Source organism: Scyliorhinus torazame, chromosome 7 (assembly GCF_047496885.1).
Source record: "Scyliorhinus torazame isolate Kashiwa2021f chromosome 7, sScyTor2.1, whole genome shotgun sequence".
NCBI classification, from domain to species: Eukaryota; Metazoa; Chordata; class Chondrichthyes; order Carcharhiniformes; family Scyliorhinidae; genus Scyliorhinus; species Scyliorhinus torazame.
The window spans coordinates 323014150-323036360 of NC_092713.1; the positions used below are offsets into that span (position 1 = coordinate 323014150).

At 53.1% G+C, this 22211-nt stretch overlaps 1 protein-coding gene across 5 annotated transcripts in view; it reads left to right on the forward strand.

The window, feature by feature from the left end:
- Window positions 1-22211, forward strand: part of arap3 (ArfGAP with RhoGAP domain, ankyrin repeat and PH domain 3) — an 806627-nt gene that overhangs the window by 363967 nt on the left and 420449 nt on the right. For all 5 annotated transcript variants that reach the window (XM_072512821.1, XM_072512820.1, XM_072512825.1 and 2 more), the window contains one exon: window positions 10431-10615. In XM_072512821.1, the coding sequence (XP_072368922.1) occupies window positions 10431-10615 (185 nt within the window). The remainder of the gene's footprint in view (window positions 1-10430; window positions 10616-22211) is intronic.

Sequence of the window (22211 nt, forward strand, 5' to 3'; positions counted from 1 at the left end):
GTGACCTAATGGAGTGTAGGGCATCGGGTAGGACCTCCTGCCAGCGGGTGGTTGGGAGATTTCTCGACCGCAGGGCCAGAAGGACAGCCTTCCACACGGTCGCGTTCTCCCTCTCCACCTGCCCGTTTCCCCGTGGGTTATAGCTGGTCGTTCTGCTCGAGGCGATGCCTTTGCTGAGCAGATACTGACGCAGTTCATCGCTCATGAACGATGTACCCCGGTCGCTGTGGATATAAGCAGGGAAACCGAACAGGGTGAAGATGCTGTGCAGTGCCTTAATCACCGTGGCTGAGGTCATGTCGGTGCAGGGAATGGCGAATGGGAAACGGGAGAACTCATCGATCACGGTGAGGAAATAGGCATAACGGTTGGTGGACGGGAGGGGCCCCTTGAAGTCCACGCTCAGTCGCTCAAAGGGGCCCGAGGCCTTCACGAGCCGAACCTTGTCTGGCCGATAGAAGTGCGGTTTGCACTCCGCATAGACCTGGCAGGCCCTGACCATGGCCTTGACCTCCTTGGTTGAGTAAGGTAGGTTGCGGGACTTGATGAAATGGACGAGCCTGCTGATCATGGCCGCAGATGGTGACATTGTCCAAGTACGGGTATGTAGCCCGCAAACCGTACTGGTCCACCATTTGGTCCATCGCCCTTTGAAAGACGGAGACCCCATTTGTGACACCAAAGGGGACCCTGAGGAAGTGGAAGAGCCGGCCGGCTGCTTCGAAGGCAGTATAGGGGCGGTCTTTTGGTCGATGGGGAGCTGGTGGTAGGCAGATTTGAGGTCGACTGTGGAAAAGACTCGGTATTGGGCGATCCGATTTACCATTTCCGCGATGCGAGGAAGGGGGTACGCATCGAGCTGCATGAATCGGTTTATGGTCTGGCTATAATCCACGACCATCCGTTTCTTCTCCCCAGACCGGCCTACCACCACTTGTGCTCTCCAAGGGCTGTTGCTAGCCTCGATGACCCCCTCTCCCAGTAAACGCTGGACCTCTGACTTGATAAAAGCCATATCTTGGGCACTGTAGCGCCGGCTCCTGGTGGCGACGGGCTTACAGTCAGGAGTGAGGTTAGCGAATAGCGAGGGGGGTGCGACTTTCAGTGTCGCAAGGCAGCACACCGTGAGGGGGGGCAAGAGTCCGCCGAACTTCAGTGTCAGGCTTCGGTGGCTGCACTGGAAATCCAGTCCGAGGAGCAGGGGGGCACAGAGGTGAGGGAGGATATAAAATTTGAAACGGGTGTATTTGGTACTCTGGATCGAGAGATCCGCAATACAGTACCCCGTGATTTGTACCGAGTGGGACCCAGATGCGAGGGCTATGGTTTGGGATGTGGGATGGGTGCGTAGGGAGCAGCGCCTTACCGTTTCAGGGTGGATAAAGCTCTCCGTGCTCCCGGAGTCGAAGAGGCATGCAGTGTCGTGCCCGTTGACCTGGACCTGCATCATGGAGTTCTGCAGGTGTTTTGGCCGAGTTTGATCGAGGGTAATCGCACCCAGTCGCGGGTAGTCGGAGTCGTAAAATGGCCGCTGCCGTCGGTCGCACGTGTCGTGTCGAGAAGGTGGCCGCCGACCAGATGGCCGCTCCCATGATTCGCACGAGGCTGATGACGCATCAGAAGAGGACGTGTCGGGTCGGTGCGCAGCAGCATTGCGAGGCCTGCGGGCCTGGGAGCCCGATTTTCGGGCCGGCTGTTCTTTGTTTTTCTGGCCCCTGGGTCTGGCCAGGCAGACCCTCGCAAAGTGCCCTTTCTTCCCGCAGTCGCTGCAGATCGCGGAGCGGGCTGGGCAGCGTGGGCGTGGGTGCTGGCCCTGCCCGCAGAAGTAGCAAGGTGTGCCCCCATGGTGAGCGGGTCGCCGCGTGGCGCAGGCCTGTAATACGGGCGAGTCTGAGGAAGTCCGGGGGGGGCTGGCAGAGTCCGCGGGGTACGTACCCAAGTTGTGTCGGGCCACCTCCAGCGAGGAGGTGAGCGTTAGCGTCTCCTGGAGGTCTTTTGCCCCGTTTTCGAGCAGTCGCTGCCAGATGTAGGTCGAGCGGATGCCGGACACGAAAGAATCTCTGATGTGCAGGTTCATATGGACTTCCCCTGTCACATCCTGATGGTCACAGTCCCTGGCCAGCGCGGTGAGTTTCTCAACAAACTCGTCGAGCGATTCCCCCGAGCGCTGCCGGCAGGTAGAGAGCAGATGCCGGGCGTGCACCTCATTGACGGGTTTGACAAACCGCTTGCGGAGCAACTCAATCGCTTCCTCATAAATCGTCGCCTTTTCGAGCGTGGCGGAGATTCTGTGACTCACCCGGGCGTGGAGTAGACGCAGCTTGCGTGGCCCCAGGATGGGAGTCTCTGCGGAGTCCAGGTAGGCCTCGAAGCACCGCAGCCAGTATTTAAAAATTTCTTTTGCCTCCAGCGTTCGTGCTTCCAGATTGAGCTTCTCTGGTTTTAGGCCTGCGTCCATCCTGAATCTAGTTTAGTCTAATAAATTGAGGTACCCTCAATAATGATGCTCAGAGATTAAACTGTAAAGAAGGCTTTATTAGACCAATAACTATGCTACAGATTTGGACGAGAGCTGACTGCTATACTGACCATGAGGCAGCCTTTATGTATGGCTCCCAGATGGGCGGAGCCAGAGGCGGAGTCCCCAGGGTTCCAAGCCCGGTCTTAAAGGGGACATCACCTGACATGATGATAAGGCAGTAACCGTTCATCACAGAGAGAGAGACAGACAGAGACAGAGACAGAGAGAGAGAGACAGAGAGAGAAAGACAGAGACAAAGAGAGAGAGACCGAGAGAGCGAGACAGAAAGAAAGAGAGACAGAGAGAGAGAGAGTCAGAGAGAGACAGTGAGAGAGACAGAGAGAGAGAGAGGCAGAGAGAGAGAGAGAGAGACAGAGAGAGAGAGAGACAGAGAGTGACAGAGAGAGAGAGACAGAAAGAGAGAGACACAGTGACAGAGACAGAGAGAGACAGAGAGAGAGAGACAGAAAGAAAGAGACAAAGGGTGAGAGAGAGTGAGAGTGAGAGAGAGAGAGACAGAGAGAGAGAGAGAGACAGAGAGAGAGAGAGGGGGGCAGAGAGAGAGAGAGACAGAGAGAGTCAGAGAGAGAGAGACAGAAAGAGAGAGACACAGTGACAGAGACAGAGAGAGAGAGAGACAGTGACAGAGACAGAGAGAGACACAGTGACAGAGACACAGAGAGGGAGAGGGAGAGAGAGGCTGAGAGAGAGAGACAGAGAGAGAGAGAGAGACAGAGAGAGAGAGACAGCGAGAGAGACAGAAAGAGAGAGACAGAAAGAGAGAGGCAGAGAGAGAGAGAGAGAGGCAGAGCGAGAGACAGAGAGAGAGAGAGAGACAGGGAGAGAGACAGAGAGAGAGACAGAGAGAGAGAGACTCAGCGACAGAGACACAGAGCGAGAGAGACAAAGAGAGAGACAGAGAGAGACACACAGGGAGAGCGAGAGAGAGAGACAGAGAAAGAGAGACACAGTAACAGAGGCAGAGAGAGACAGAGAGAGAGAGAGACAGAGAGAGAGACAGAGAGAGAGAGAGGGACAGAGAGAGACAGCAAGAAAGAGACAGAGACAGAGAGAGAGAGACAGAAAGAAAGAGACAAAGGGAGAGAAAGAGTGAGAGTGAGAGAGAGAGAGAGAGAGACAGAGAGGGAGACAGAGAGAGAGAGAGAGAGAGACAGAGAGGGAGGCAGAGAGAGAGACACAGGGAGAGCGAGAGAGAGAGACAGAGAGAGACACAGTGACAGAGACACAGTGACAGAGACAGAGAGAAAGAGAGACAAAGAGGGAGACAGAGAGAGAGACACAGGGAGAGCAAGAGAGAGAGACAGAGAGAGAGAGACACAGTGACAGAGGCAGAGAGAGACAGAGAGAGACACAGTGACAGAGACAGAGAGAGAGAGACAGAGAGAGAGAGACAGAGACAGAGAGAGAGACACAGAGAGAGAGACAGACAGAAAGAAAGAGACAAAGGGAGAGAGACAGAGAGAGTCAGAGAGAGAGAGAGACAGAGAGAGTCAGAGAGAGAGAGAGACAGAGAGTGACAGAGAGAGAGAGAGAGAGAGAGAGACAGACAGAAAGAGGGAGACACAGGGACAGAGACAGAGAGAGAGAGAGATAGAGACAGAAGGAAAGAGACAAAGGGTGAGAGAGAGTGAGAGTGAGATAGAGAGAGACAGAGAGAGAGAGAGACAGAGAGAGAGAGAGAGGGGCAGAGAGAGAGAGAGACAGAGAGAGAGACAGACAGAGAGAGAGGCAGAGAGAGAGAGAGAGAGGCAGAGAGAGAGACAGAGAGAGTCAGAGAGAGAGATAGAGACAGAGAGAGAGAGAGAGACAGAGAGAGAGAGACACAGCGACAGAGACACAGAGCGAGAGAGACAAAGAGAGAGACAGAGAGAGAGACACAGGGAGAGCGAGAGAGAGAGACAGAGAGAGAGAGACACAGAGGCAGAGAGAGACAGAAAGAGAGTGAGAGAGAGACAGAGACAGAGAGAGAGAGAGAGACAGAGAGAGAGAGAGACAGAGAGAGACAGAGAGAGACAGCGAGAAAGAGACAGAGACAGAGAGAGAGAGACAGAAAGAAAGAGACAAAGGGAGAGAAAGAGTGAGAGTGAGAGAGAGAGAGACAGAGAGAGAGAGACAGAGAGGGAGACAGAGAGAGAGAGAGAGACAGAAAGAAAGAGACAAAGGGAGAGTGAGAGTGAGAGTGAGAGAGAGAGAGAGAGACAGAGAGGGAGACAGAGAGAGAGAGAGAGACAGAGAAGGAGACAGAGAGAGAGACACAGGGAGAGCTAGAGAGAGAGACACAGTGACAGAGACAGTGAGAGAGAGAGACAAAGAGGGAGACAGAGAGAGAGACACAGGGAGAGCGAGAGAGAGAGACAGAGAGAGAGAGAGAGACAGAGAGGGAGACAGAGAGAGAGACACAGGGAGAGCGAGAGAGAGAGACACAGTGACAGAGGCAGAGAGAGACAGAGAGAGAGAGACACAGAGACACAGTGACAGAGACAGAGAGAGAGAGAGACAAAGAGGGTGACAGAGAGAGAGACACAGGGAGCGCGAGAGAGAGAGACAGAGAGAGACACAGTAACAGAGACACAGAGAGAGACAGAGAGAGAGAGAGAGAGACAGACAGAGAGAGAGAGAGAGACAGAAAGAAAGAGACAAAGGGAGAGAGAGAGTGAGAGTCAGAGAGAGAGAGACAGAGACAGAGAGAGAGGCAGAGAGAGAGAGAGGCAGAGAGAGAGACAGGGAGAGAGGCAGAGAGAGAGAGAGGCAGAGAGAGAGGCAGAGAGAGAGAGAGAGGCAGAGAGAGAGACAGAAAGAAAGAGACAAAGGGAGAGAGAGAGTGAGAGAGAGAGAGACAGAGAGAGAGAGAGAGAAAGAGACGGAAAGAGAGAGAGAGATAGAGACAGGGAGAGAGACACACAGAGAGAGTGTGGTACCCTCAATAACGACGGTTAGAGTGTAAATGGTAAAGAAGGCTTTAATAAACTAAGAACTAGACTGGTGCCGAGACATGTGCTAACAGCTACGCCGCCCACAAGGCGGCCCCTTATATACGGCTCCCAGATGGGCGGAGCCGGAGGCGGAGTTCCCCAGGGTTCCAAGCCCGGTCTTAAAGGGGACATCACCTTACATGATGACAAGGGTACAGTGTTACAGTAACCATTAATCACATTCACCCCCTGTTTAAAAAAGAGTCCGGCGGGGGTGAAGTGCCATCATAGGTCCATCCGCCTTGGTCGCCGGATCGTCCTCATCGACGTCCTCAGTTCGGGCACTGGCGTCTTGGTTGAGGGTACATCCGGGAGCACGGCAGTCGGAGCTTCGGTCCGGGTCGGGGCAGAGGAACGGGGCACAGGGAGAATAGGCGGGGCCGGGGGTAATGGTGCCGGCGGCGGCGGGGTGTGTAAAGGGGGAGCGCGAGGGGGCGCGCGCGGTAGGTGCTCACCAACGGGGAGTGGGGCCGGGAGGGGGTGTGTTGTAGGGGGTGCCGGGTCCTGCAGGGGAGCGGCGCGGTAAGGGGCGTCTGTAGTGGGGGATCCAGCGGGTGCCAGGTCCCGGAGGGAAACCGTATCTTGCCTGCCGTCGGGGTACTCGACACAGGCGTAACTGGGGTTGGCGTGGAGTAATCGGACCTTCTTGACCAGGGGGTCCGTTTTATGGCTCCTCGTGTGCCTCCGGAGAAGAACAGGTCCCAGAGCCATCAGCCAAGGTGGAAGCGAGACCCCGGAGGTAGACTTCCTGGGGAAGAGAAACAATCGGTTGTGAGGGGTCTCATTCGTGGCCGTGCAGAGGAGTGACCTAATGGAGTGTAGGGCATCGGGCAGGACCTCCTGCCAGCGGGTAGTTGGGAGACTTCTTGACCGTAGGGCCAGAAGGGCAGCCTTCCACACTGTTGCGTTCTCCCTCTCCACCTACCCGTTTCCCCGTGGGTTATAGCTGGTCGTTCTGCTCGAGGCGATGCCTTTGCTGAACAGATACTGACGCAGTTCATCGCTCATGAACGATGTACCCCGGTCGCTGTGGATATAAGCGGGGAAACCGAACAGGGTGAAGATGCTGTGCAGTGCCTTAATCACCGTGGCTGAGGTCATGTCGGGGCAGGGAATGGCGAATGGGAAGCAGGAGAACTCATCGATAACGGTGAGCGACTGACCATTGGTCGGTGACGAGGGTGAACCTCCTACCAGCGAGGTAGTGCCTCTAGCGCCGCACAGCCTCCACAATGGCTGGTGCCATCTTCTCGACTGCAGAGTGTCGAACCTCGGAGGCAGTGAGGGTTCGGGAGAAGAACGCTACTGGTCTGCCTTCCTGATTGAGGGTAGCAGCCAGCGCGATGTCTGATGCATCGCTCTCTACCTGAAAAGGGATGGTTTCATCCACCGTGCGCATAGCGGCCTTGACGATATCGGCCTTGATGCGGTTGAAGGCCAATCGAGCCTGAGCCGAGAGGGGAAAAGTGGTGGTCTTTATGAGTGGGCGGGCTTTGTCTGCATACTTGGGGACCCACTGGGTGTAGTAGGAGAAGAGCCCCAAGCACCGTTTGACGGCCTTGAGGCTGCGGAGGAGGGGGAGTTCCTTAAGGGGGCGCATACGGTCGGGGTCGAGACCTAGGACCCCGTTTTCCACGACATAGCCGAGGATGGCCAGCCGGGTGGTGTGGAAAACGCATTTTTCCTCATTATAGGTCAGGTTAAGGGCTCGGGCGGTCTGGAGGAACTTTTCGAGGATTGCGTCATGGTCCTGCTGATCATGGCCGCAGATGGTGACATTGTCCAAGTACGGGTATGTAGCCCGCAAACCGTACTGGTCCACCATTTGGTCCATCGCCCTTTGAAAGACGGAGACCCCATTTGTGACGCCGAAGGGGACCCTGAGGAAGTGGAAGAGCTGGCCGGCTGCTTCGAAGGCAGTATAGGGGCGGTCTTTTGGTCGATGGGGAGCTGGTGGTAGGCAGATTTGAGGTCGACTGTGGAAAAGACTCGGTATTGGGCGATCCGATTTACCATTTCCGCGATGCGAGGAAGGGGATACGCATCAAGCTGCGTGAATCGGTTTATGGTCTGGCTATAATCGACGACCATCCGTTTCTTCTCCCCGGACCGGACTACCACCACTTGTGCTCTCCAAGGGCTGTTGCTAGCCTCGATGACCCCCTCTCCCAGTAAACGCTGGACCTCTGACTTGATAAAAGCCATATCTTGGGCACTGTAGCGCCGGCTCCTGGTGGTGACGGGCTTACAGTCGGGAGTGAGGTTCGCGAATAGCGAGGGGGGTGCGACTTTCAGTGTCGCAAGGCTGCACACCGTGAGGGGGGGCAAGGGTCCGCCGAACTTCAGTGTCAGGCTTCGGTGGCTCCACTGGAAATCCAGTCCGAGCAGCAGGGGGGCACAGAGGTGAGGGAGGATATAAAATTTGAAACGGGTGTACTTGACGCCCTGGATCGAGAGATCCGCAATACAGTACCCCGTGATTTGTACCGAGTGGGACCCAGATTTGAGGGCTATGGTTTGGGATGCGGGATGGGTGAGTAGGGAGCAGCGCCTTACCGTTTCAGGGTGGATAAAGCTCTCCGTGCTCCTGGAGTCGAAGAGGCATGCAGTGTCGTGCCCGTTGACCTGGACCTGCATCATAGAGTTCTGCAAGTGTTTTGGCCGAGTTTGGTCGAGGGTGATCGCTCCCACTCGCGGGTAGTCGGAGTCCTCAGGCGAGTCGGACTCGTAAAATGGCCGCCGCCGTCGGTCGCACGTGTCGGGTCGAGAAGATGGCCACCAACAAGATGGCCGCTCCCATGATTCGCACGAGGCTGATGACGCGTCAGAAGGGGGCGTGTTGGGTCGGTGCGTAGCAGCATTGCCTGCGGGCCTGAGAGCCGGATTTTCGGGCCGGCTGTTCTTTGTTCTTCTGGTCCCTGGGTCTGACCAGGCAGATCCTAGCAAAATGCCCCTTCTTCCCGCAGTCGCTGCAGATCGCAGAGCGGGCTGGGCAGCGTGGGCGTGGGTGTTGGCCCTGCCCGCAGAAGTAGAATGGTGCCCCCATGATGAGCGGGTCGCCGCATGGCGCAGGCCTGTAATATGGCTGAGTCTGAGGAAGTCCGGTGGGGGCTCGCAGAGTCCGCGGGGTACGTACCGAAGTTATGTCGGGCCACCTCCAGCGAGGAGGCAAGCGTTAGCGTGTCCTGGAGGTCTTTTGTCCCATTTTCGAGCAGCCGCTGCCAGATGTAGGTCGAGCGGATGCCGGACACGAAAGCGTCTCTGATGTGCAGGTTCATATGGACTTCCCCTGTCACATCCTTGTGGTCACAGTCCCTGGAAAACGCAGTGAGTTTTTCGATGAATTCGTCTAGCGATTCCCCCGAGCGCTGCCGGCAGGTAGAGAGCAGATGCCGGGCGTGCACCTCATTGATAGGCTTGACGAACCGCTTGCCGAGTAGCTCGACCGCCTCTTCATAAGTCGTCGCCTTTTCGAGCGTGGCGAGATTCTGTGATTCACCCGGGCGTGGAGTAGACGCAGCTTGCGCGGCCCCAGGATGGGAGTCTCTGAGGAGTCCAGGTAGGCCTTGAAGCATCGGAGCCAGTATTTAAAAATTTCCTTTGCTTCCGGTGTCCGTGCTTCCAGGTTGAGCTTCTCTGGTTTTAGGCCTGCGTCCATCCTGATGTAGTTTAGTTTATTAAATTGTAGTATCCTCAATAACGACGCTTAGAGAGTAAACGGTAAAGAAGGCTTTAATAAACTAGAGCCGAGACGTGTGCTAACAGCTACGCCACCCACAAGGCGGCCCCTTATATACGGCTCTCAGATGGGCGGAGCCGGAGGCGGAGTCCCCAGGGTTCCAAGCCCGGTCTTAAAGGGGACATCACCTTACATGATGACAAGGGTACAGTGTAACAGTAACCGTTCATCACAGAGAGAGACAAAAAGAGACAGAGAGAGATAGACAGAGAGAGAGAGAGACACACAGTGACATAGACACAGAGAGACAGAGAGCGAGACACAGTGACAGAGACAGAGAGAGAGACAGAGAGACAGAGACACAGTGACAGAGACACAGAGAGAGGGCGAGAGAGAGCGAGACAGAGAGAGAGAGAGAGACAGCGAGAGAGAGACAGAGAGAGAGACCGCGAGAGAGACAGAGAGAGAGAGAGACACAGTGACAGAGACTCAGACAGAGAGTGAGACAGAGAGAGAGAGAGAGAGACAGCGAGAGAGAGAGAGAGACAGAGAGAGAGACAGAGAGAGAGAGAGACAGAGAGAGAGAGAGAGAGACAGAGAGAGAGAGAGACAGAGAGAGAGCGAGAGAGAGAGAGAAAGACACAGTGCCAAAGGCTCAGACAGAGAGAGAGACAGAGAGAGAGAGAGAGCAGCAGACACTCTCCACCACAGCAACAACCTCACAACTCCAAACTCTGCACTGGGATTCGGATTGGCCACGCTAAATTGCCCCGAAAGTGACCAAAGGTTAATTGGGGTTACGGTAATAGGGTAGGGGGACTGGATCTGGGAGGGTGCTATTTCAGAGGCTTGGCGCAGACTCGATGGGCCGAATGGCCTTCTGCACTGTCGGGATTTATGTGATTCTATTTTGTCTTCTGTCTCTGGAATATCTCCACACTCTCTCTGTGCTGAACTAATTGCGGCTGGCTGTGCATCACCGATTTTAATTCCTCCATATCAGCTGCTGAATTCCCAACCTCTGGAATACGCTCCCGAAACCTCCGAACCTCTCTGACTCTTTCCCCATCAAAGACTCTCCTTAAAAGATGCTCCTTTGGCTAAACTTCTGGTCATCTGACTTACCATCTCCTTCTGTACTTTGTGATGTTTGTGTGAAGTGCCTGGGAATACTTTATTACTTTTCAAGTATTATACAAATAAAAAGTTATTGTCTGACTGTCTTTACATATTTCAGTTCAGAGGAATGAGTGGTGTGCACACTTGCAGAAAGCGATCCAGGATCATCGCTTCTCCTCTCCTCGCCGGACTGCATCGATGATATTCTGCCAGAAGTCTGGCTCCTTGGAGATGAAGGGATGCAAATCGAAAATGTTTGCTGCTCTCAACAATAACATCCTGTGGCTGTACAAAAATGAACAGGTGAAGAACAAATGGGCGGGGGGTCAGAGGATCATACTGAAGAAATATCTCCACATAATATAACAGTTTAGTGGGGATTAATTACAAAGTATATAATAGCTCCTTTATTGGAGAGTGTTGACCACCAGAACACGCGTCGTAGCAAATTTCAGAGGCCTTCACAAGTTGTGCAGAAAGCGCCAGTCTGAGCGATTCATTTCACTGACATGAAGTAGCCACAATATAAATAAAAAAATAAAATTAAAATCGCTTATTGTCACAAGTAAGCTTCAATGAAGTTACTGTGAAAAGCCCCTAGTCGCCGCATTCCGGCGCCTGTTCGGGAAGGCCGGCACAGGAATTGAACCCGCGCTGCTGGCCTTGTTCTTCATTACAAGCCAGCTGTTCAGCCCACTGTGCTAAACCAGCCCCATTGGGTCATTTGGCAACTTAAGGGTACCATCAGTTTAGCTGGTGCAAAAATGTTTCCTGGGTTCTATATTGCTACATACAGCTTCCTGGCTGACTGGCAAAGCTGATTTGCGTGGGAATGCGTGGAGACAATGGGAAAGGTTTTGAGTGGGAATGCGTTGAGACAATGGGAAAGGTTTTGAGTGGGAATGCGTGGAGACAATGGGAAAGGTTTTGAGTGAGAATGCGTGGAGACAATGGGAAAGGTTTTGAGTGGGAATGCGTTGAGACAATCGGAAAAGGTTTTGAGTGGGAATGCGTGGAGACAATGGGAAAGGTTTTGAGTGAGAATGCGTGGAGACAATGGGAAAGGTTTTGAGTGGGAATGCGTTGAGACAATGGGAAAGGTTTTGAGTGGGAATGCGTGGAGACAATGGGAAAGGTTTTGAGTGGGAATGCGTTGAGACAATGGGAAAGGTTTTGACTGGGAATGCGTGGAGACAATGGGAAAGGTTTTGAGTGGGAATGCGTTGAGACAATGGGAAAGGTTTTGCGTGGGAATGCGTTGAGACAATGGGAAAGGTTTTGAGTGGGAATGCGTGGAGACAATGGGAAAGGTTTTGAGTGGGAATGCGTGGAGACAATGGGAAAGGTTTTGAGTGGGAATGCGTTGAGACAATGGGAAAGGTTTTGCGTGGGAATGCGTTGAGACAATGGGAAAGGTTTTGAGTGAGAATGCGTGGAGACAATGGGAAAGGTTTTGAGTGGGAATGCGTGGAGACAATGGGAAAGGTTTTGAGTGGGAATGCGTGGAGACAATGGGAAAGGTTTTGAGTGGGAATGCGTGGAGACAATGGGAAAGGTTTTGAGTGGGAATGCGTTGAGACAATGGGAAAGGTTTTGAGTGGGAATGCGTGGAGACAATGGGAAAGGTTTTGAGTGGGAATGCGTGGAGACAATGGGAAAGGTTTTGAGTGAGAATGCGTGGAGACAATGGGAAAGGTTTTGAGTGGGAATGCGTTGAGACAATCGGAAAAGGTTTTGAGTGGGAATGCGTGGAGACAATGGGAAAGGTTTTGAGTGAGAATGCGTGGAGACAATGGGAAAGGTTTTGAGTGGGAATGCGTTGAGACAATGGGAAAGGTTTTGAGTGGGAATGCGTGGAGACAATGGGAAAGGTTTTGAGTGGGAATGCGTTGAGACAATGGGAAAGGTTTTGACTGGGAATGCGTGGAGACAATGGGAAAGGTTTTGAGTGGGAATGCGTGGAGACAATGGGAAAGGTTTTGAGTGGGAATGCGTTGAGACAATGGGAAAGGTTTTGAGTGGGAATGCGTGGAGACAATGGGAAAGGTTTTGAGTGGGAATGCGTTGAGACAATGGGAAAGGTTTTGAGTGGGAATGCGTGGAGACAATGGGAAAGGTTTTGAGTGGGAATGCGTTGAGACAATGGGAAAGGTTTTGAGTGGGAATGCGTGGAGACAATGGGAAAGGTTTTGAGTGGGAATGCGTTGAGACAATGGGAAAGGTTTTGAGTGGGAATGCGTGGAGACAATGGGAAAGGTTTTGAGTGGGAATGCGTGGAGACAATGTGAAAGGTTTTGAGTGGGAATGCATTGAGACAATGGGAAAGGTTTTGAGTGGGAATGCGTTGAGACAATGGGAAAGGTTTTGAGTGGGAATGCGTGGAGACAATGGGAAAGGTTTTGAGTGGGAATGCGTGGAGACAATGGGAAAGGTTTTGAGTGGGAATGCGTGGAGACAATGGGAAAGGTTTTGAGTGGGAATGCGTGGAGACAATGGGAAAGGTTTTGAGTGGGAATGCGTGGAGACAATGTGAAAGGTTTTGAGTGGGAATGCGTTGAGACAATGGGAAAGGTTTTGAGTGGGAATGCGTGGAGACAATGGGAAAGGTTTTGAGTGGGAATGCGTTGAGACAATGGGAAAGGTTTTGAGTGGGAATGCGTGGAGACAATGGGAAAGGTTTTGCGTGGGAATGCGTTGAGACAATGGGAAATGTTTTGAGTGGGAATGCGTGGAGACAATGGGAAAGGTTTTGAGTGGGAATGCGTGGAGACAATGGGAAAGGTTTTGAGTGGGAATGCGTGGAGACAATGGGAAAGGTTTTGAGTGGGAATGCGTGGAGACAATGGGAAAGGTTTTGAGTGGGAATGCGTTGAGACAATGGGAAAGGTTTTGAGTGGGAATGCGTGGAGACAATGGGAAAGGTTTTGAGTGGGAATGCGTTGAGACAATGGGAAAGGTTTTGAGTGGGAATGCGTGGAGACAATGGGAAAGGTTTTGAGTGGGAATGCGTGGAGACAATGGGAAAGGTTTTGAGTGGGAATGCGTTGAGACAATGGGAAAGGTTTTGAGTGGGAATGCGTGGAGACAATGGGAAAGGTTTTGAGTGGGAGTGCGTGGAGACAATGGGAAAGGTTTTGAGTGGGAATGCGTGGAGACAATGTGAAAGGTTTTGAGTGGGAATGCGTGGAGACAATGGGAAAGGTTTTGAGTGGGAATGCGTTGAGACAATGGGAAAGGTTTTGCGTGGGAATGCGTTGAGACAATGGGAAAGGTTTTGCGTGGGAATGCGTTGAGACAATGGGAAAGGTTTTGAGTGGGAATGCGTGGAGACAATGGGAAAGGTTTTGAGTGGGAATGCGTGGAGACAATGGGAAAGGTTTTGAGTAGGAATGCGTGGAGACAATGGGAAAGGTTTTGAGTGGGAATGCGTGGAGACAATGGGAAAGGTTTTGAGTGGGAATGCGTTGAGACAATGGGAAAGGTTTTGAGTGGGAATGCGTGGAGACAATGGGAAAGGTTTTGAGTGGGAATGCGTTGAGACAATGGGAAAGGTTTTGAGTGGGAATGCGTTGAGACAATGGGAAAGGTTTTGAGTGGGAGTGCGTGGAGACAATGGGAAAGGTTTTGAGTGGGAATGCGTGGAGACAATGGGAAAGGTTTTGAGTGGGAATGCGTTGAGACAATGGGAAAGGTTTTGAGTGGGAATGCGTTGAGACAATGGGAAAGGTTTTAAGTGGGAATGCGTGGAGACAATGGGAAAGGTTTTGAGTGGGAATGCGTTGAGACAATGGGAAAGGTTTTGAGTGGGAATGCGTGGAGACAATGGGAAAGGTTTTGAGTGGGAATGCGTTGAGACAATGGGAAAGGTTTTGAGTGGGAATGCGTGGAGACAATGGGAAAGGTTTTGAGTGGGAATGCGTGGAGACAATGGGAAAGGTTTTGAGTGGGAATGCGTTGAGACAATGGGAAAGGTTTTGAGTGGGAATGCGTTGAGACAATGGGAAAGGTTTTGAGTGGGAGTGCGTGGAGACAATGGGAAAGGTTTTGAGTGGGAATGCGTGGAGACAATGGGAAAGGTTTTGAGTGGGAATGCGTGGAGACAATGGGAAAGGTTTTGAGTGGGAATGCGTTGAGACAATGGGAAAGGTTTTGAGTGGGAATGCGTTGAGACAATGGGAAAGGTTTTGAGTGGGAATGCGTTGAGACAATGGGAAAGGTTTTGAGTGGGAATGCGTGGAGACAATGGGAAAGGTTTTGAGTGGGAATGCGTTGAGACAATGGGAAAGGTTTTGAGTGGGAATGCGTGGAGACAATGGGAAAGGTTTTGAGTGGGAATGCGTTGAGACAATGGGAAAGGTTTTGAGTGGGAATGCGTGGAGACAATGGGAAAGGTTTTGAGTGGGAATGCGTGGAGACAATGTGAAAGGTTTTGAGTGGGAATGCATTGAGACAATGGGAAAGGTTTTGAGTGGGAATGCGTTGAGACAATGGGAAAGGTTTTGAGTGGGAATGCGTGGAGACAATGGGAAAGGTTTTGAGTGGGAATGCGTGGAGACAATGGGAAAGGTTTTGAGTGGGAATGCGTGGAGACAATGGGAAAGGTTTTGAGTGGGAATGCGTGGAGACAATGGGAAAGGTTTTGAGTGGGAATGCGTGGAGACAATGTGAAAGGTTTTGAGTGGGAATGCGTTGAGACAATGGGAAAGGTTTTGAGTGGGAATGCGTGGAGACAATGGGAAAGGTTTTGAGTGGGAATGCGTTGAGACAATGGGAAAGGTTTTGAGTGGGAATGCGTGGAGACAATGGGAAAGGTTTTGCGTGGGAATGCGTTGAGACAATGGGAAATGTTTTGAGTGGGAATGCGTGGAGACAATGGGAAAGGTTTTGAGTGGGAATGCGTGGAGACAATGGGAAAGGTTTTGAGTGGGAATGCGTGGAGACAATGGGAAAGGTTTTGAGTGGGAATGCGTGGAGACAATGGGAAAGGTTTTGAGTGGGAATGCGTTGAGACAATGGGAAAGGTTTTGAGTGGGAATGCGTGGAGACAATGGGAAAGGTTTTGAGTGGGAATGCGTTGAGACAATGGGAAAGGTTTTGAGTGGGAATGCGTGGAGACAATGGGAAAGGTTTTGAGTGGGAATGCGTGGAGACAATGGGAAAGGTTTTGAGTGGGAATGCGTTGAGACAATGGGAAAGGTTTTGAGTGGGAATGCGTGGAGACAATGGGAAAGGTTTTGAGTGGGAGTGCGTGGAGACAATGGGAAAGGTTTTGAGTGGGAATGCGTGGAGACAATGTGAAAGGTTTTGAGTGGGAATGCGTGGAGACAATGGGAAAGGTTTTGAGTGGGAATGCGTTGAGACAATGGGAAAGGTTTTGCGTGGGAATGCGTTGAGACAATGGGAAAGGTTTTGCGTGGGAATGCGTTGAGACAATGGGAAAGGTTTTGAGTGGGAATGCGTGGAGACAATGGGAAAGGTTTTGAGTGGGAATGCGTGGAGACAATGGGAAAGGTTTTGAGTGGGAATGCGTGGAGACAATGGGAAAGGTTTTGAGTGGGAATGCGTGGAGACAATGGGAAAGGTTTTGAGTGGGAATGCGTTGAGACAATGGGAAAGGTTTTGAGTGGGAATGCGTGGAGACAATGGGAAAGGTTTTGAGTGGGAATGCGTTGAGACAATGGGAAAGGTTTTGAGTGGGAATGCGTTGAGACAATGGGAAAGGTTTTGAGTGGGAATGCGTGGAGACAATGGGAAAGGTTTTGAGTGGGAATGCGTTGAGACAATGGGAAAGGTTTTGAGTGGGAATGCGTTGAGACAATCGGAAAAGTCAGCTGGCCATTCAGGAATTGTGAAAAAGAAAGACTCACATTTATGTAGCATTTTTCAGCACCCCACATCTTCCTAAAATGCACAATATTGAAGTGGGGCGGTCGGCAAAGCCGGAATCGCGTTCAGTGATCGGCCGGAGAATACCTGTTTACGATGAAATCGGGGGCGGAGCCGCTTTCGCCATGCTCCACCCCCTCCAAAGCAGCGTACTCAGAGAATACGCTACGCGCCGCATCGATGGCCGCAGGAGTTGCCTGAGGCCCCACCCCGATCATCTGCCCCCGACCGGCCAAGTTCCCGACGGTGTTGGTTGCGTGTGGTCTCACACGTCGGGAACTCGACGTGGCGGCTGCGGACTCAGCTCAGCGCCGCCACAGTCGGGGGACGGACGATCCAAGGGCAGGGGGGACTTTGCCAGGGACTGAGGGCACTGTTGCCGGGTGGTCCGGAGCGTGTGAGCCAGCCAAACGGGGGACACTCTTTTACAGGTCGGGTCCGCGCGCGGTCGACGCCATGTTGCACGGGGCAGCCACCGACCTGCAATTCGCGGCCATATCGGCTGCTAGAGCCAGCATTTATTACCTATCCCTAATTGCCCTTGAGAAGTTGGTGACGATCTGCCTTCTTGAATCGTTGTAGGTACATCCGCAGTGCTGTTAGGGAGGGAGGGAGTTCCAAGATGTTCACGCAGTGACACTGAAAGAACAGCAATATATTTCCAAATAAGGATGAGATGGGGCTTGGGGGGAACCTGCAGGTGGTGGGGTCCCCATGAAATAAACACAGAGAATACCAGGAATACCCAGCACATCTGGCAGCATCTGTGGAGAGAAATACAGAAATGTTTCCAGTCGTGACCTTCGACCAGATCGTGGCTGGGGTTGTCCGGCCATCAGCAACACCCCCCCACCCACAGGCTCCTCAGCGCACCCCCACCCACAGGCTCCTCAGCACACCCCCACCCACAGGCTCCTCAGCGCAACCCCACCCACAGGCTCCTCAGCGCAACCCCACCCACAGGCTCCTCAGTGGCTTGGGGTATCTTCAACGGGAAATTCCATGAACAGTGGCGGGAACAGGTTCCCGTTGCTAGCGAATGGCCGTTCACCTCCCACTGCCGAGAAATAAGTTGTGCTCCTACAGATCTAAATGTAAATGTAAATAATCTTTATTGTAATAAGTAGGCTTACATTAACATTGCGATGAAGTTACTGTGAAAAGCCCCAAGTCGCCACACTGCTGCCCTTAACATTCCAGGTGGAAGAGGGTTTGGAATGTGCTGTTCAAGGAGCCTTGACAACTTGCAGTGCATCTTGTAGATGGTTCATTCCGCTGCCTCTGTGGACTGGGGATGGAGAGAGTGAATATTGAATGTGGTGAATGCAGAACCAATGATGTGGCTGCTTTGTCCAAGATAGTGTCAATTATTTTGGAGCTGCATTTGTCCAAGTAAGTGGAGAGTGTTCCACCACATTCCTGATGCGCCCTTGTCGATGGTGTGCCGGCTGATATGTGTGGTGAATGTATTATACTAATAATCCACCATTGTATCTGTGCTATGCTGTTGCCCTTGTGGGCTCCACCTATGGGCCATTGTACGGCATTATCCATAGGGGAACATGTTGGGACCTGTAGGGGCTCCGTCCATGGCTCCTCCCCTTGAAGGGAGGTATAAAGAGCAGTCGACCTGTAGGCGGTTCTCAGTATTGGATCAGTCGCAGGCAGGCACTGTTCTAGTTGATTAAAGCCACAGTTTATTTCTACTCTTGTCTCGAGTGAATTGATGGTCGCATCAATTTAATCAACTACAACGCAACAATGGAATCAGCCCTCAAACCTGACCGACTGGAACTCGATCCACAGGCCGCGGAGGCGAAATAAATTTTTTCGCACTGGCTCCGCTGTTTCAAGGCCTATCTCGCAGCCTCCTCCACGCCTTCCGTCAACGACGAACAGAAGCTGAGCCTCCTCCGCGCACGGGTGAGACATCGAATCGCCGTTCAACTCAATGAGGCCTCCTCCTACGCAGACGCCCTCGCGATGCTCGAACGCCTCTATGTAAGGCCCGTGAACGAGGTAGGCACGCGATACATCCTCTCCTCTCACCGCCAGCGTCCCAAGGAATCGCTAGAAGACTACCTACGTGACCTCAAAGCCCTCGCACGCAGCTTCAACTATCAGGCTGTTACAGCCACTCAACATATGGAACTCGCCGTCCAACATGTCTACGCGGCGGGAGTCCGGTCCAACTACGTGAGACAGAGCCTAGTCGAAAAGGGGGTCCTGGACCTGGGTCAGACGGTAAAGTTAGCCTCCTCTCTGGAAGTAGCGTTCCAGAGCCTTAACGCTTTCCCGTCTGACACCGTGACCCCCTCGTGGACCCCTGACCAAAGACTACCCCAGGCCTGTGCCGCGCGGCTGCCCGCCCACCATGGGGCGGCTACCCTGCTATTTCTGCGGCCAGTCCCAACACCCCCGGCAGCACTGCCCGGCCCCTAACGCAGCTGCGGGAGAAAAGGACATTTCGCCAAAGTTTGCCTGGCCAGGTCCAAGAACTCTAACTCACAGGCCCGATCCTCAGACTCACAGGCCCGATCCTCAGACTCACAGGCCCGCAGACCCCGCAGTGTGGCAGCGTGTCTGCCGACTCCAGCCCCTGTCGCCGCGTCATCAGAGAGTTTCATTCACCCGGACATGGTAAGACGCTGCTCGCTCCCAATTTTCCCGGCGCACCAAACCATCTCCCTCGCCTCCGGGTCGCACTCAGTGCAGATCCGGGGGTGCACTACCGCAACCCTGGCAACACAGGGCGCCGAGTACGCCAATTTTAAATTATATGTGCTCCCAGACCTCTGCGCTCCTCCTATTGGGACTAGATTTCCAATGCAACCTCAGGAGCCTAACCCTGAAATTCGGGGGGCCCCTACCCCCACTCACCGTATGTAGCCTCGTGACCCTAAAGGTCGACCCTCCCCCACTCTTCGCAAACCTCACCGTCGACTGCAAACCAGTCGCCACCAGGAGCAGGCGGTACAGTATCCAGGACAGGACTTTTATCAGGTCTGAGGTCCAGCGGCTCTTGCGGGAGGGAATCATCGAGGCAGCAATAGCCCCTGGAGAGCTCAGGTGGTGGTTGTCAAGACTGGGGAAAAGAACCGGATGGTTGAAGATTACAGCCAAACCATAAACCGGTACATGCAACTCGATGCGTACCCCCTCCCCCGGGTTGCAGACATGGTTAACCAGATCGCACACTACCGGGTGTTCTCCACGGTGGATCTGAAGTCTGCGTACCACCAGCTCCCAATCCGCCCGGAGAACCGCTACTACACGGCTTTTGACGCAGACGGCCGCCTTTTCCACTTCCTCCGGGTCCTCTTTGGCGTCACGAACGGGGTCTCGGTGTTCCAAAGAACAATGGACCGAATGGTGGACCGTGGGCTGCGGGCCACATTTCCGTACTTGGACAATGTCACCATCTGCGGCTATGATCAGCAGGACCACGATGCCAACCTCCACAGATTTCTCCAAACCGCCCAAACCCTTAACCTCACGTACAACAAGGAGAAATGTGTTTTCCACACAACCAGACTCGCCATCCCCGGCTACGTCGTGGAAAACGGGGTTCTAAGACCCGACCCTGACCGTATGCGCCCCCTCCTGCAACACACCCTCCCCCACTGCCCCAAGGCCCTGAATAGGTGCCTCGGGTTCTTTTCATATTATTCCCACTGGCGGCCGAGGCCCACGAGGCCTTCAGCTGCATCAAGGCGGACATTGCCAAAGCCACGATGTGCGCGGTGGACGAGTCCGTCCCATTCCAGGTGGAGAGCGACGCATCAGAGGTCGCTCTCGCCGCTACCCTCAATCGAGCAGGCAGACCGGTAGCAATTTTTTCGCGCACCATCACCACCTCCGAAATTCAGCACTGTGAGTCTGAGGGACGGGAGTTCTTGGACCTGGCCAGGGGAAACGGGCAGGTGGGGAGGGAGAACACGATGGTCTGGAAGACCATCCTACTGACCCTGCGGTCTAGGAATCTCCCAGTTTCCCACTGGCAGGAGGTCCTCCCCGAGGCGCTCCACTCCATTAGGTCCCTACTTTGCACGGCCACAAACGAGAACCCTCATGACCGCCTATTTGTTTTCCTCAGGAGATCCACCTCAGGGTCCTCGCTTCCGTCCTGGCTGAAGACACCGGGGCCCGTCCTGCTCCGCAAACACGTCAGGAGCCATAAGTCCGACCCTCTGGTAGAGAGGGTCCAGCTCCTACACTCCAACCCCCAGTACGCTTATATCGAACACCCCGATGGCCGACAGGATACGGTCTCCCTCCGGGACCTGGCGCCCGCCGGTTCCACCACCACCACCACTCCACCCTATCCCGCCCAACCTACCATGACCAGCGCCCCCGCCCCTATATGGCTCCCGCACTTCCTCCCGCCATCCCCCCTTCACCGATCCGCAGGAATGAAGCGCCAGAAGAGACGCTCCCGGAGTCCATGTCTGTACCCGCACCAGCGCCCTCGCTACCGATGCCAGCACAGACGTGTTCGACACCCGGGCCAGCAACAACGCCAGAGCTTTGGCGATTACAGCGCACAATCCGTGCGCCGGACCGGCTGAACTTATGAACCGGTCACCCCCGCCGGACTTCATTTTTTTAACAGGGGGTGAATGTGGTGAATGTATTATACTATTAATCCACCATTGTATCAGTACTATGCTGTTCCCTTGTGGGCTCCACCTTTGGGCCATTGGATGGCATTATCCATAAGGGAACATGTCGGGGCCTGTATGGGCTACGCCCATGGCTCCTCCCCTTGAAGGGAGGAATAAAGAGCAGTCAACCTGTAGGCTGTTCTCAGTGTTAGATCAGTCGCAGGCAGGCACTGTTCTGGTTGATTAAAGCCACAGTTTATTTCTACTCTTGTCTCGAGTGAATTGATGGTCGCATCAATATGTTTGTAATGTCAACAGATTTTGGGGGGGTTAAAGTTCAATTAACAGACAATTGGTAGAATAGAGCCTGAATCTTGCTGAAAAGAGTGACATGTTGCCGAAGCTTTTCATCTTGCAATCATTTGGATAAACACAAGAATACCAAATTTCAAATGATCACAACAATTTATCCCATAGAGAAAAGGAAAATTGATTTTAAGACATGAGTTGAATTGATGCCATGACTCATCCGCACTTACAAGAAGAAACATACATTGATATGCAGCAGCTCTCTATAAACAAAAGGGGCGGGATTCTCCGTCAGCGGGATCTTCCGCTTCGCGGGTGCACACTCACGCCCGCGGATTTCCTGACAGCATGGAGGTGCACACAATGGGAAACCCCATTGGCCGGCTGCCAGGGCGGACAATCCCACTGCCGGCGGGGATGCGCTGCACCAGAAAACGGGTGCGGCGGGACGGAGAATCCCGCCCAGGGATATAGAACATAGAACAGAGAAAACATTAGATTATCATTGAATTTACAGTGCAGAAGGAGGCCATTCGGCCCTTTGAGTCTGCACCGGCTCTTGGAAAGAGCACCCTACCCAAAGTCAACACCTCCACCCAACACTAAAGGCAATTTTGGACACTAAGGGCAATTTATCATTGGCCAATCCACCTAACCTGCACATCTTTGGACTGTGGGAGGAAACCGGAGCACCCGGAGGAAACCCACGCAGACACGGGGAGGACGTGCAGACTCCGCACAGACTGTGATCCAATCCGGAATCGAACCTGGGACCCTGGAGCTGTGAAGCAATTGTGCTATCCACAATGCTACCGTGCTGCCCTTAAGAACAAATAAATCTACACTATATCATTTTACCGTAATCCATGTACCTATCCCAGGTCCCAGGTTCGATTCCGGCTTGGGTCACTGTCTGTGCGGAGTCTGCACATCCTCCCCGTGTGTGCGTGGGTTTCCTCCGGGTGCTCCGGTTTCCTCCCACAGTCCAAAGATGTGCAGGGTAGGTGGATTGGCCATGCTAAATTGCCCATAGTGTCCAAAATTGCCCTTAGTGTTGCGTGGGGTTACTGGGTTGTGGGGATAGGGTGGAGGTGTGGACC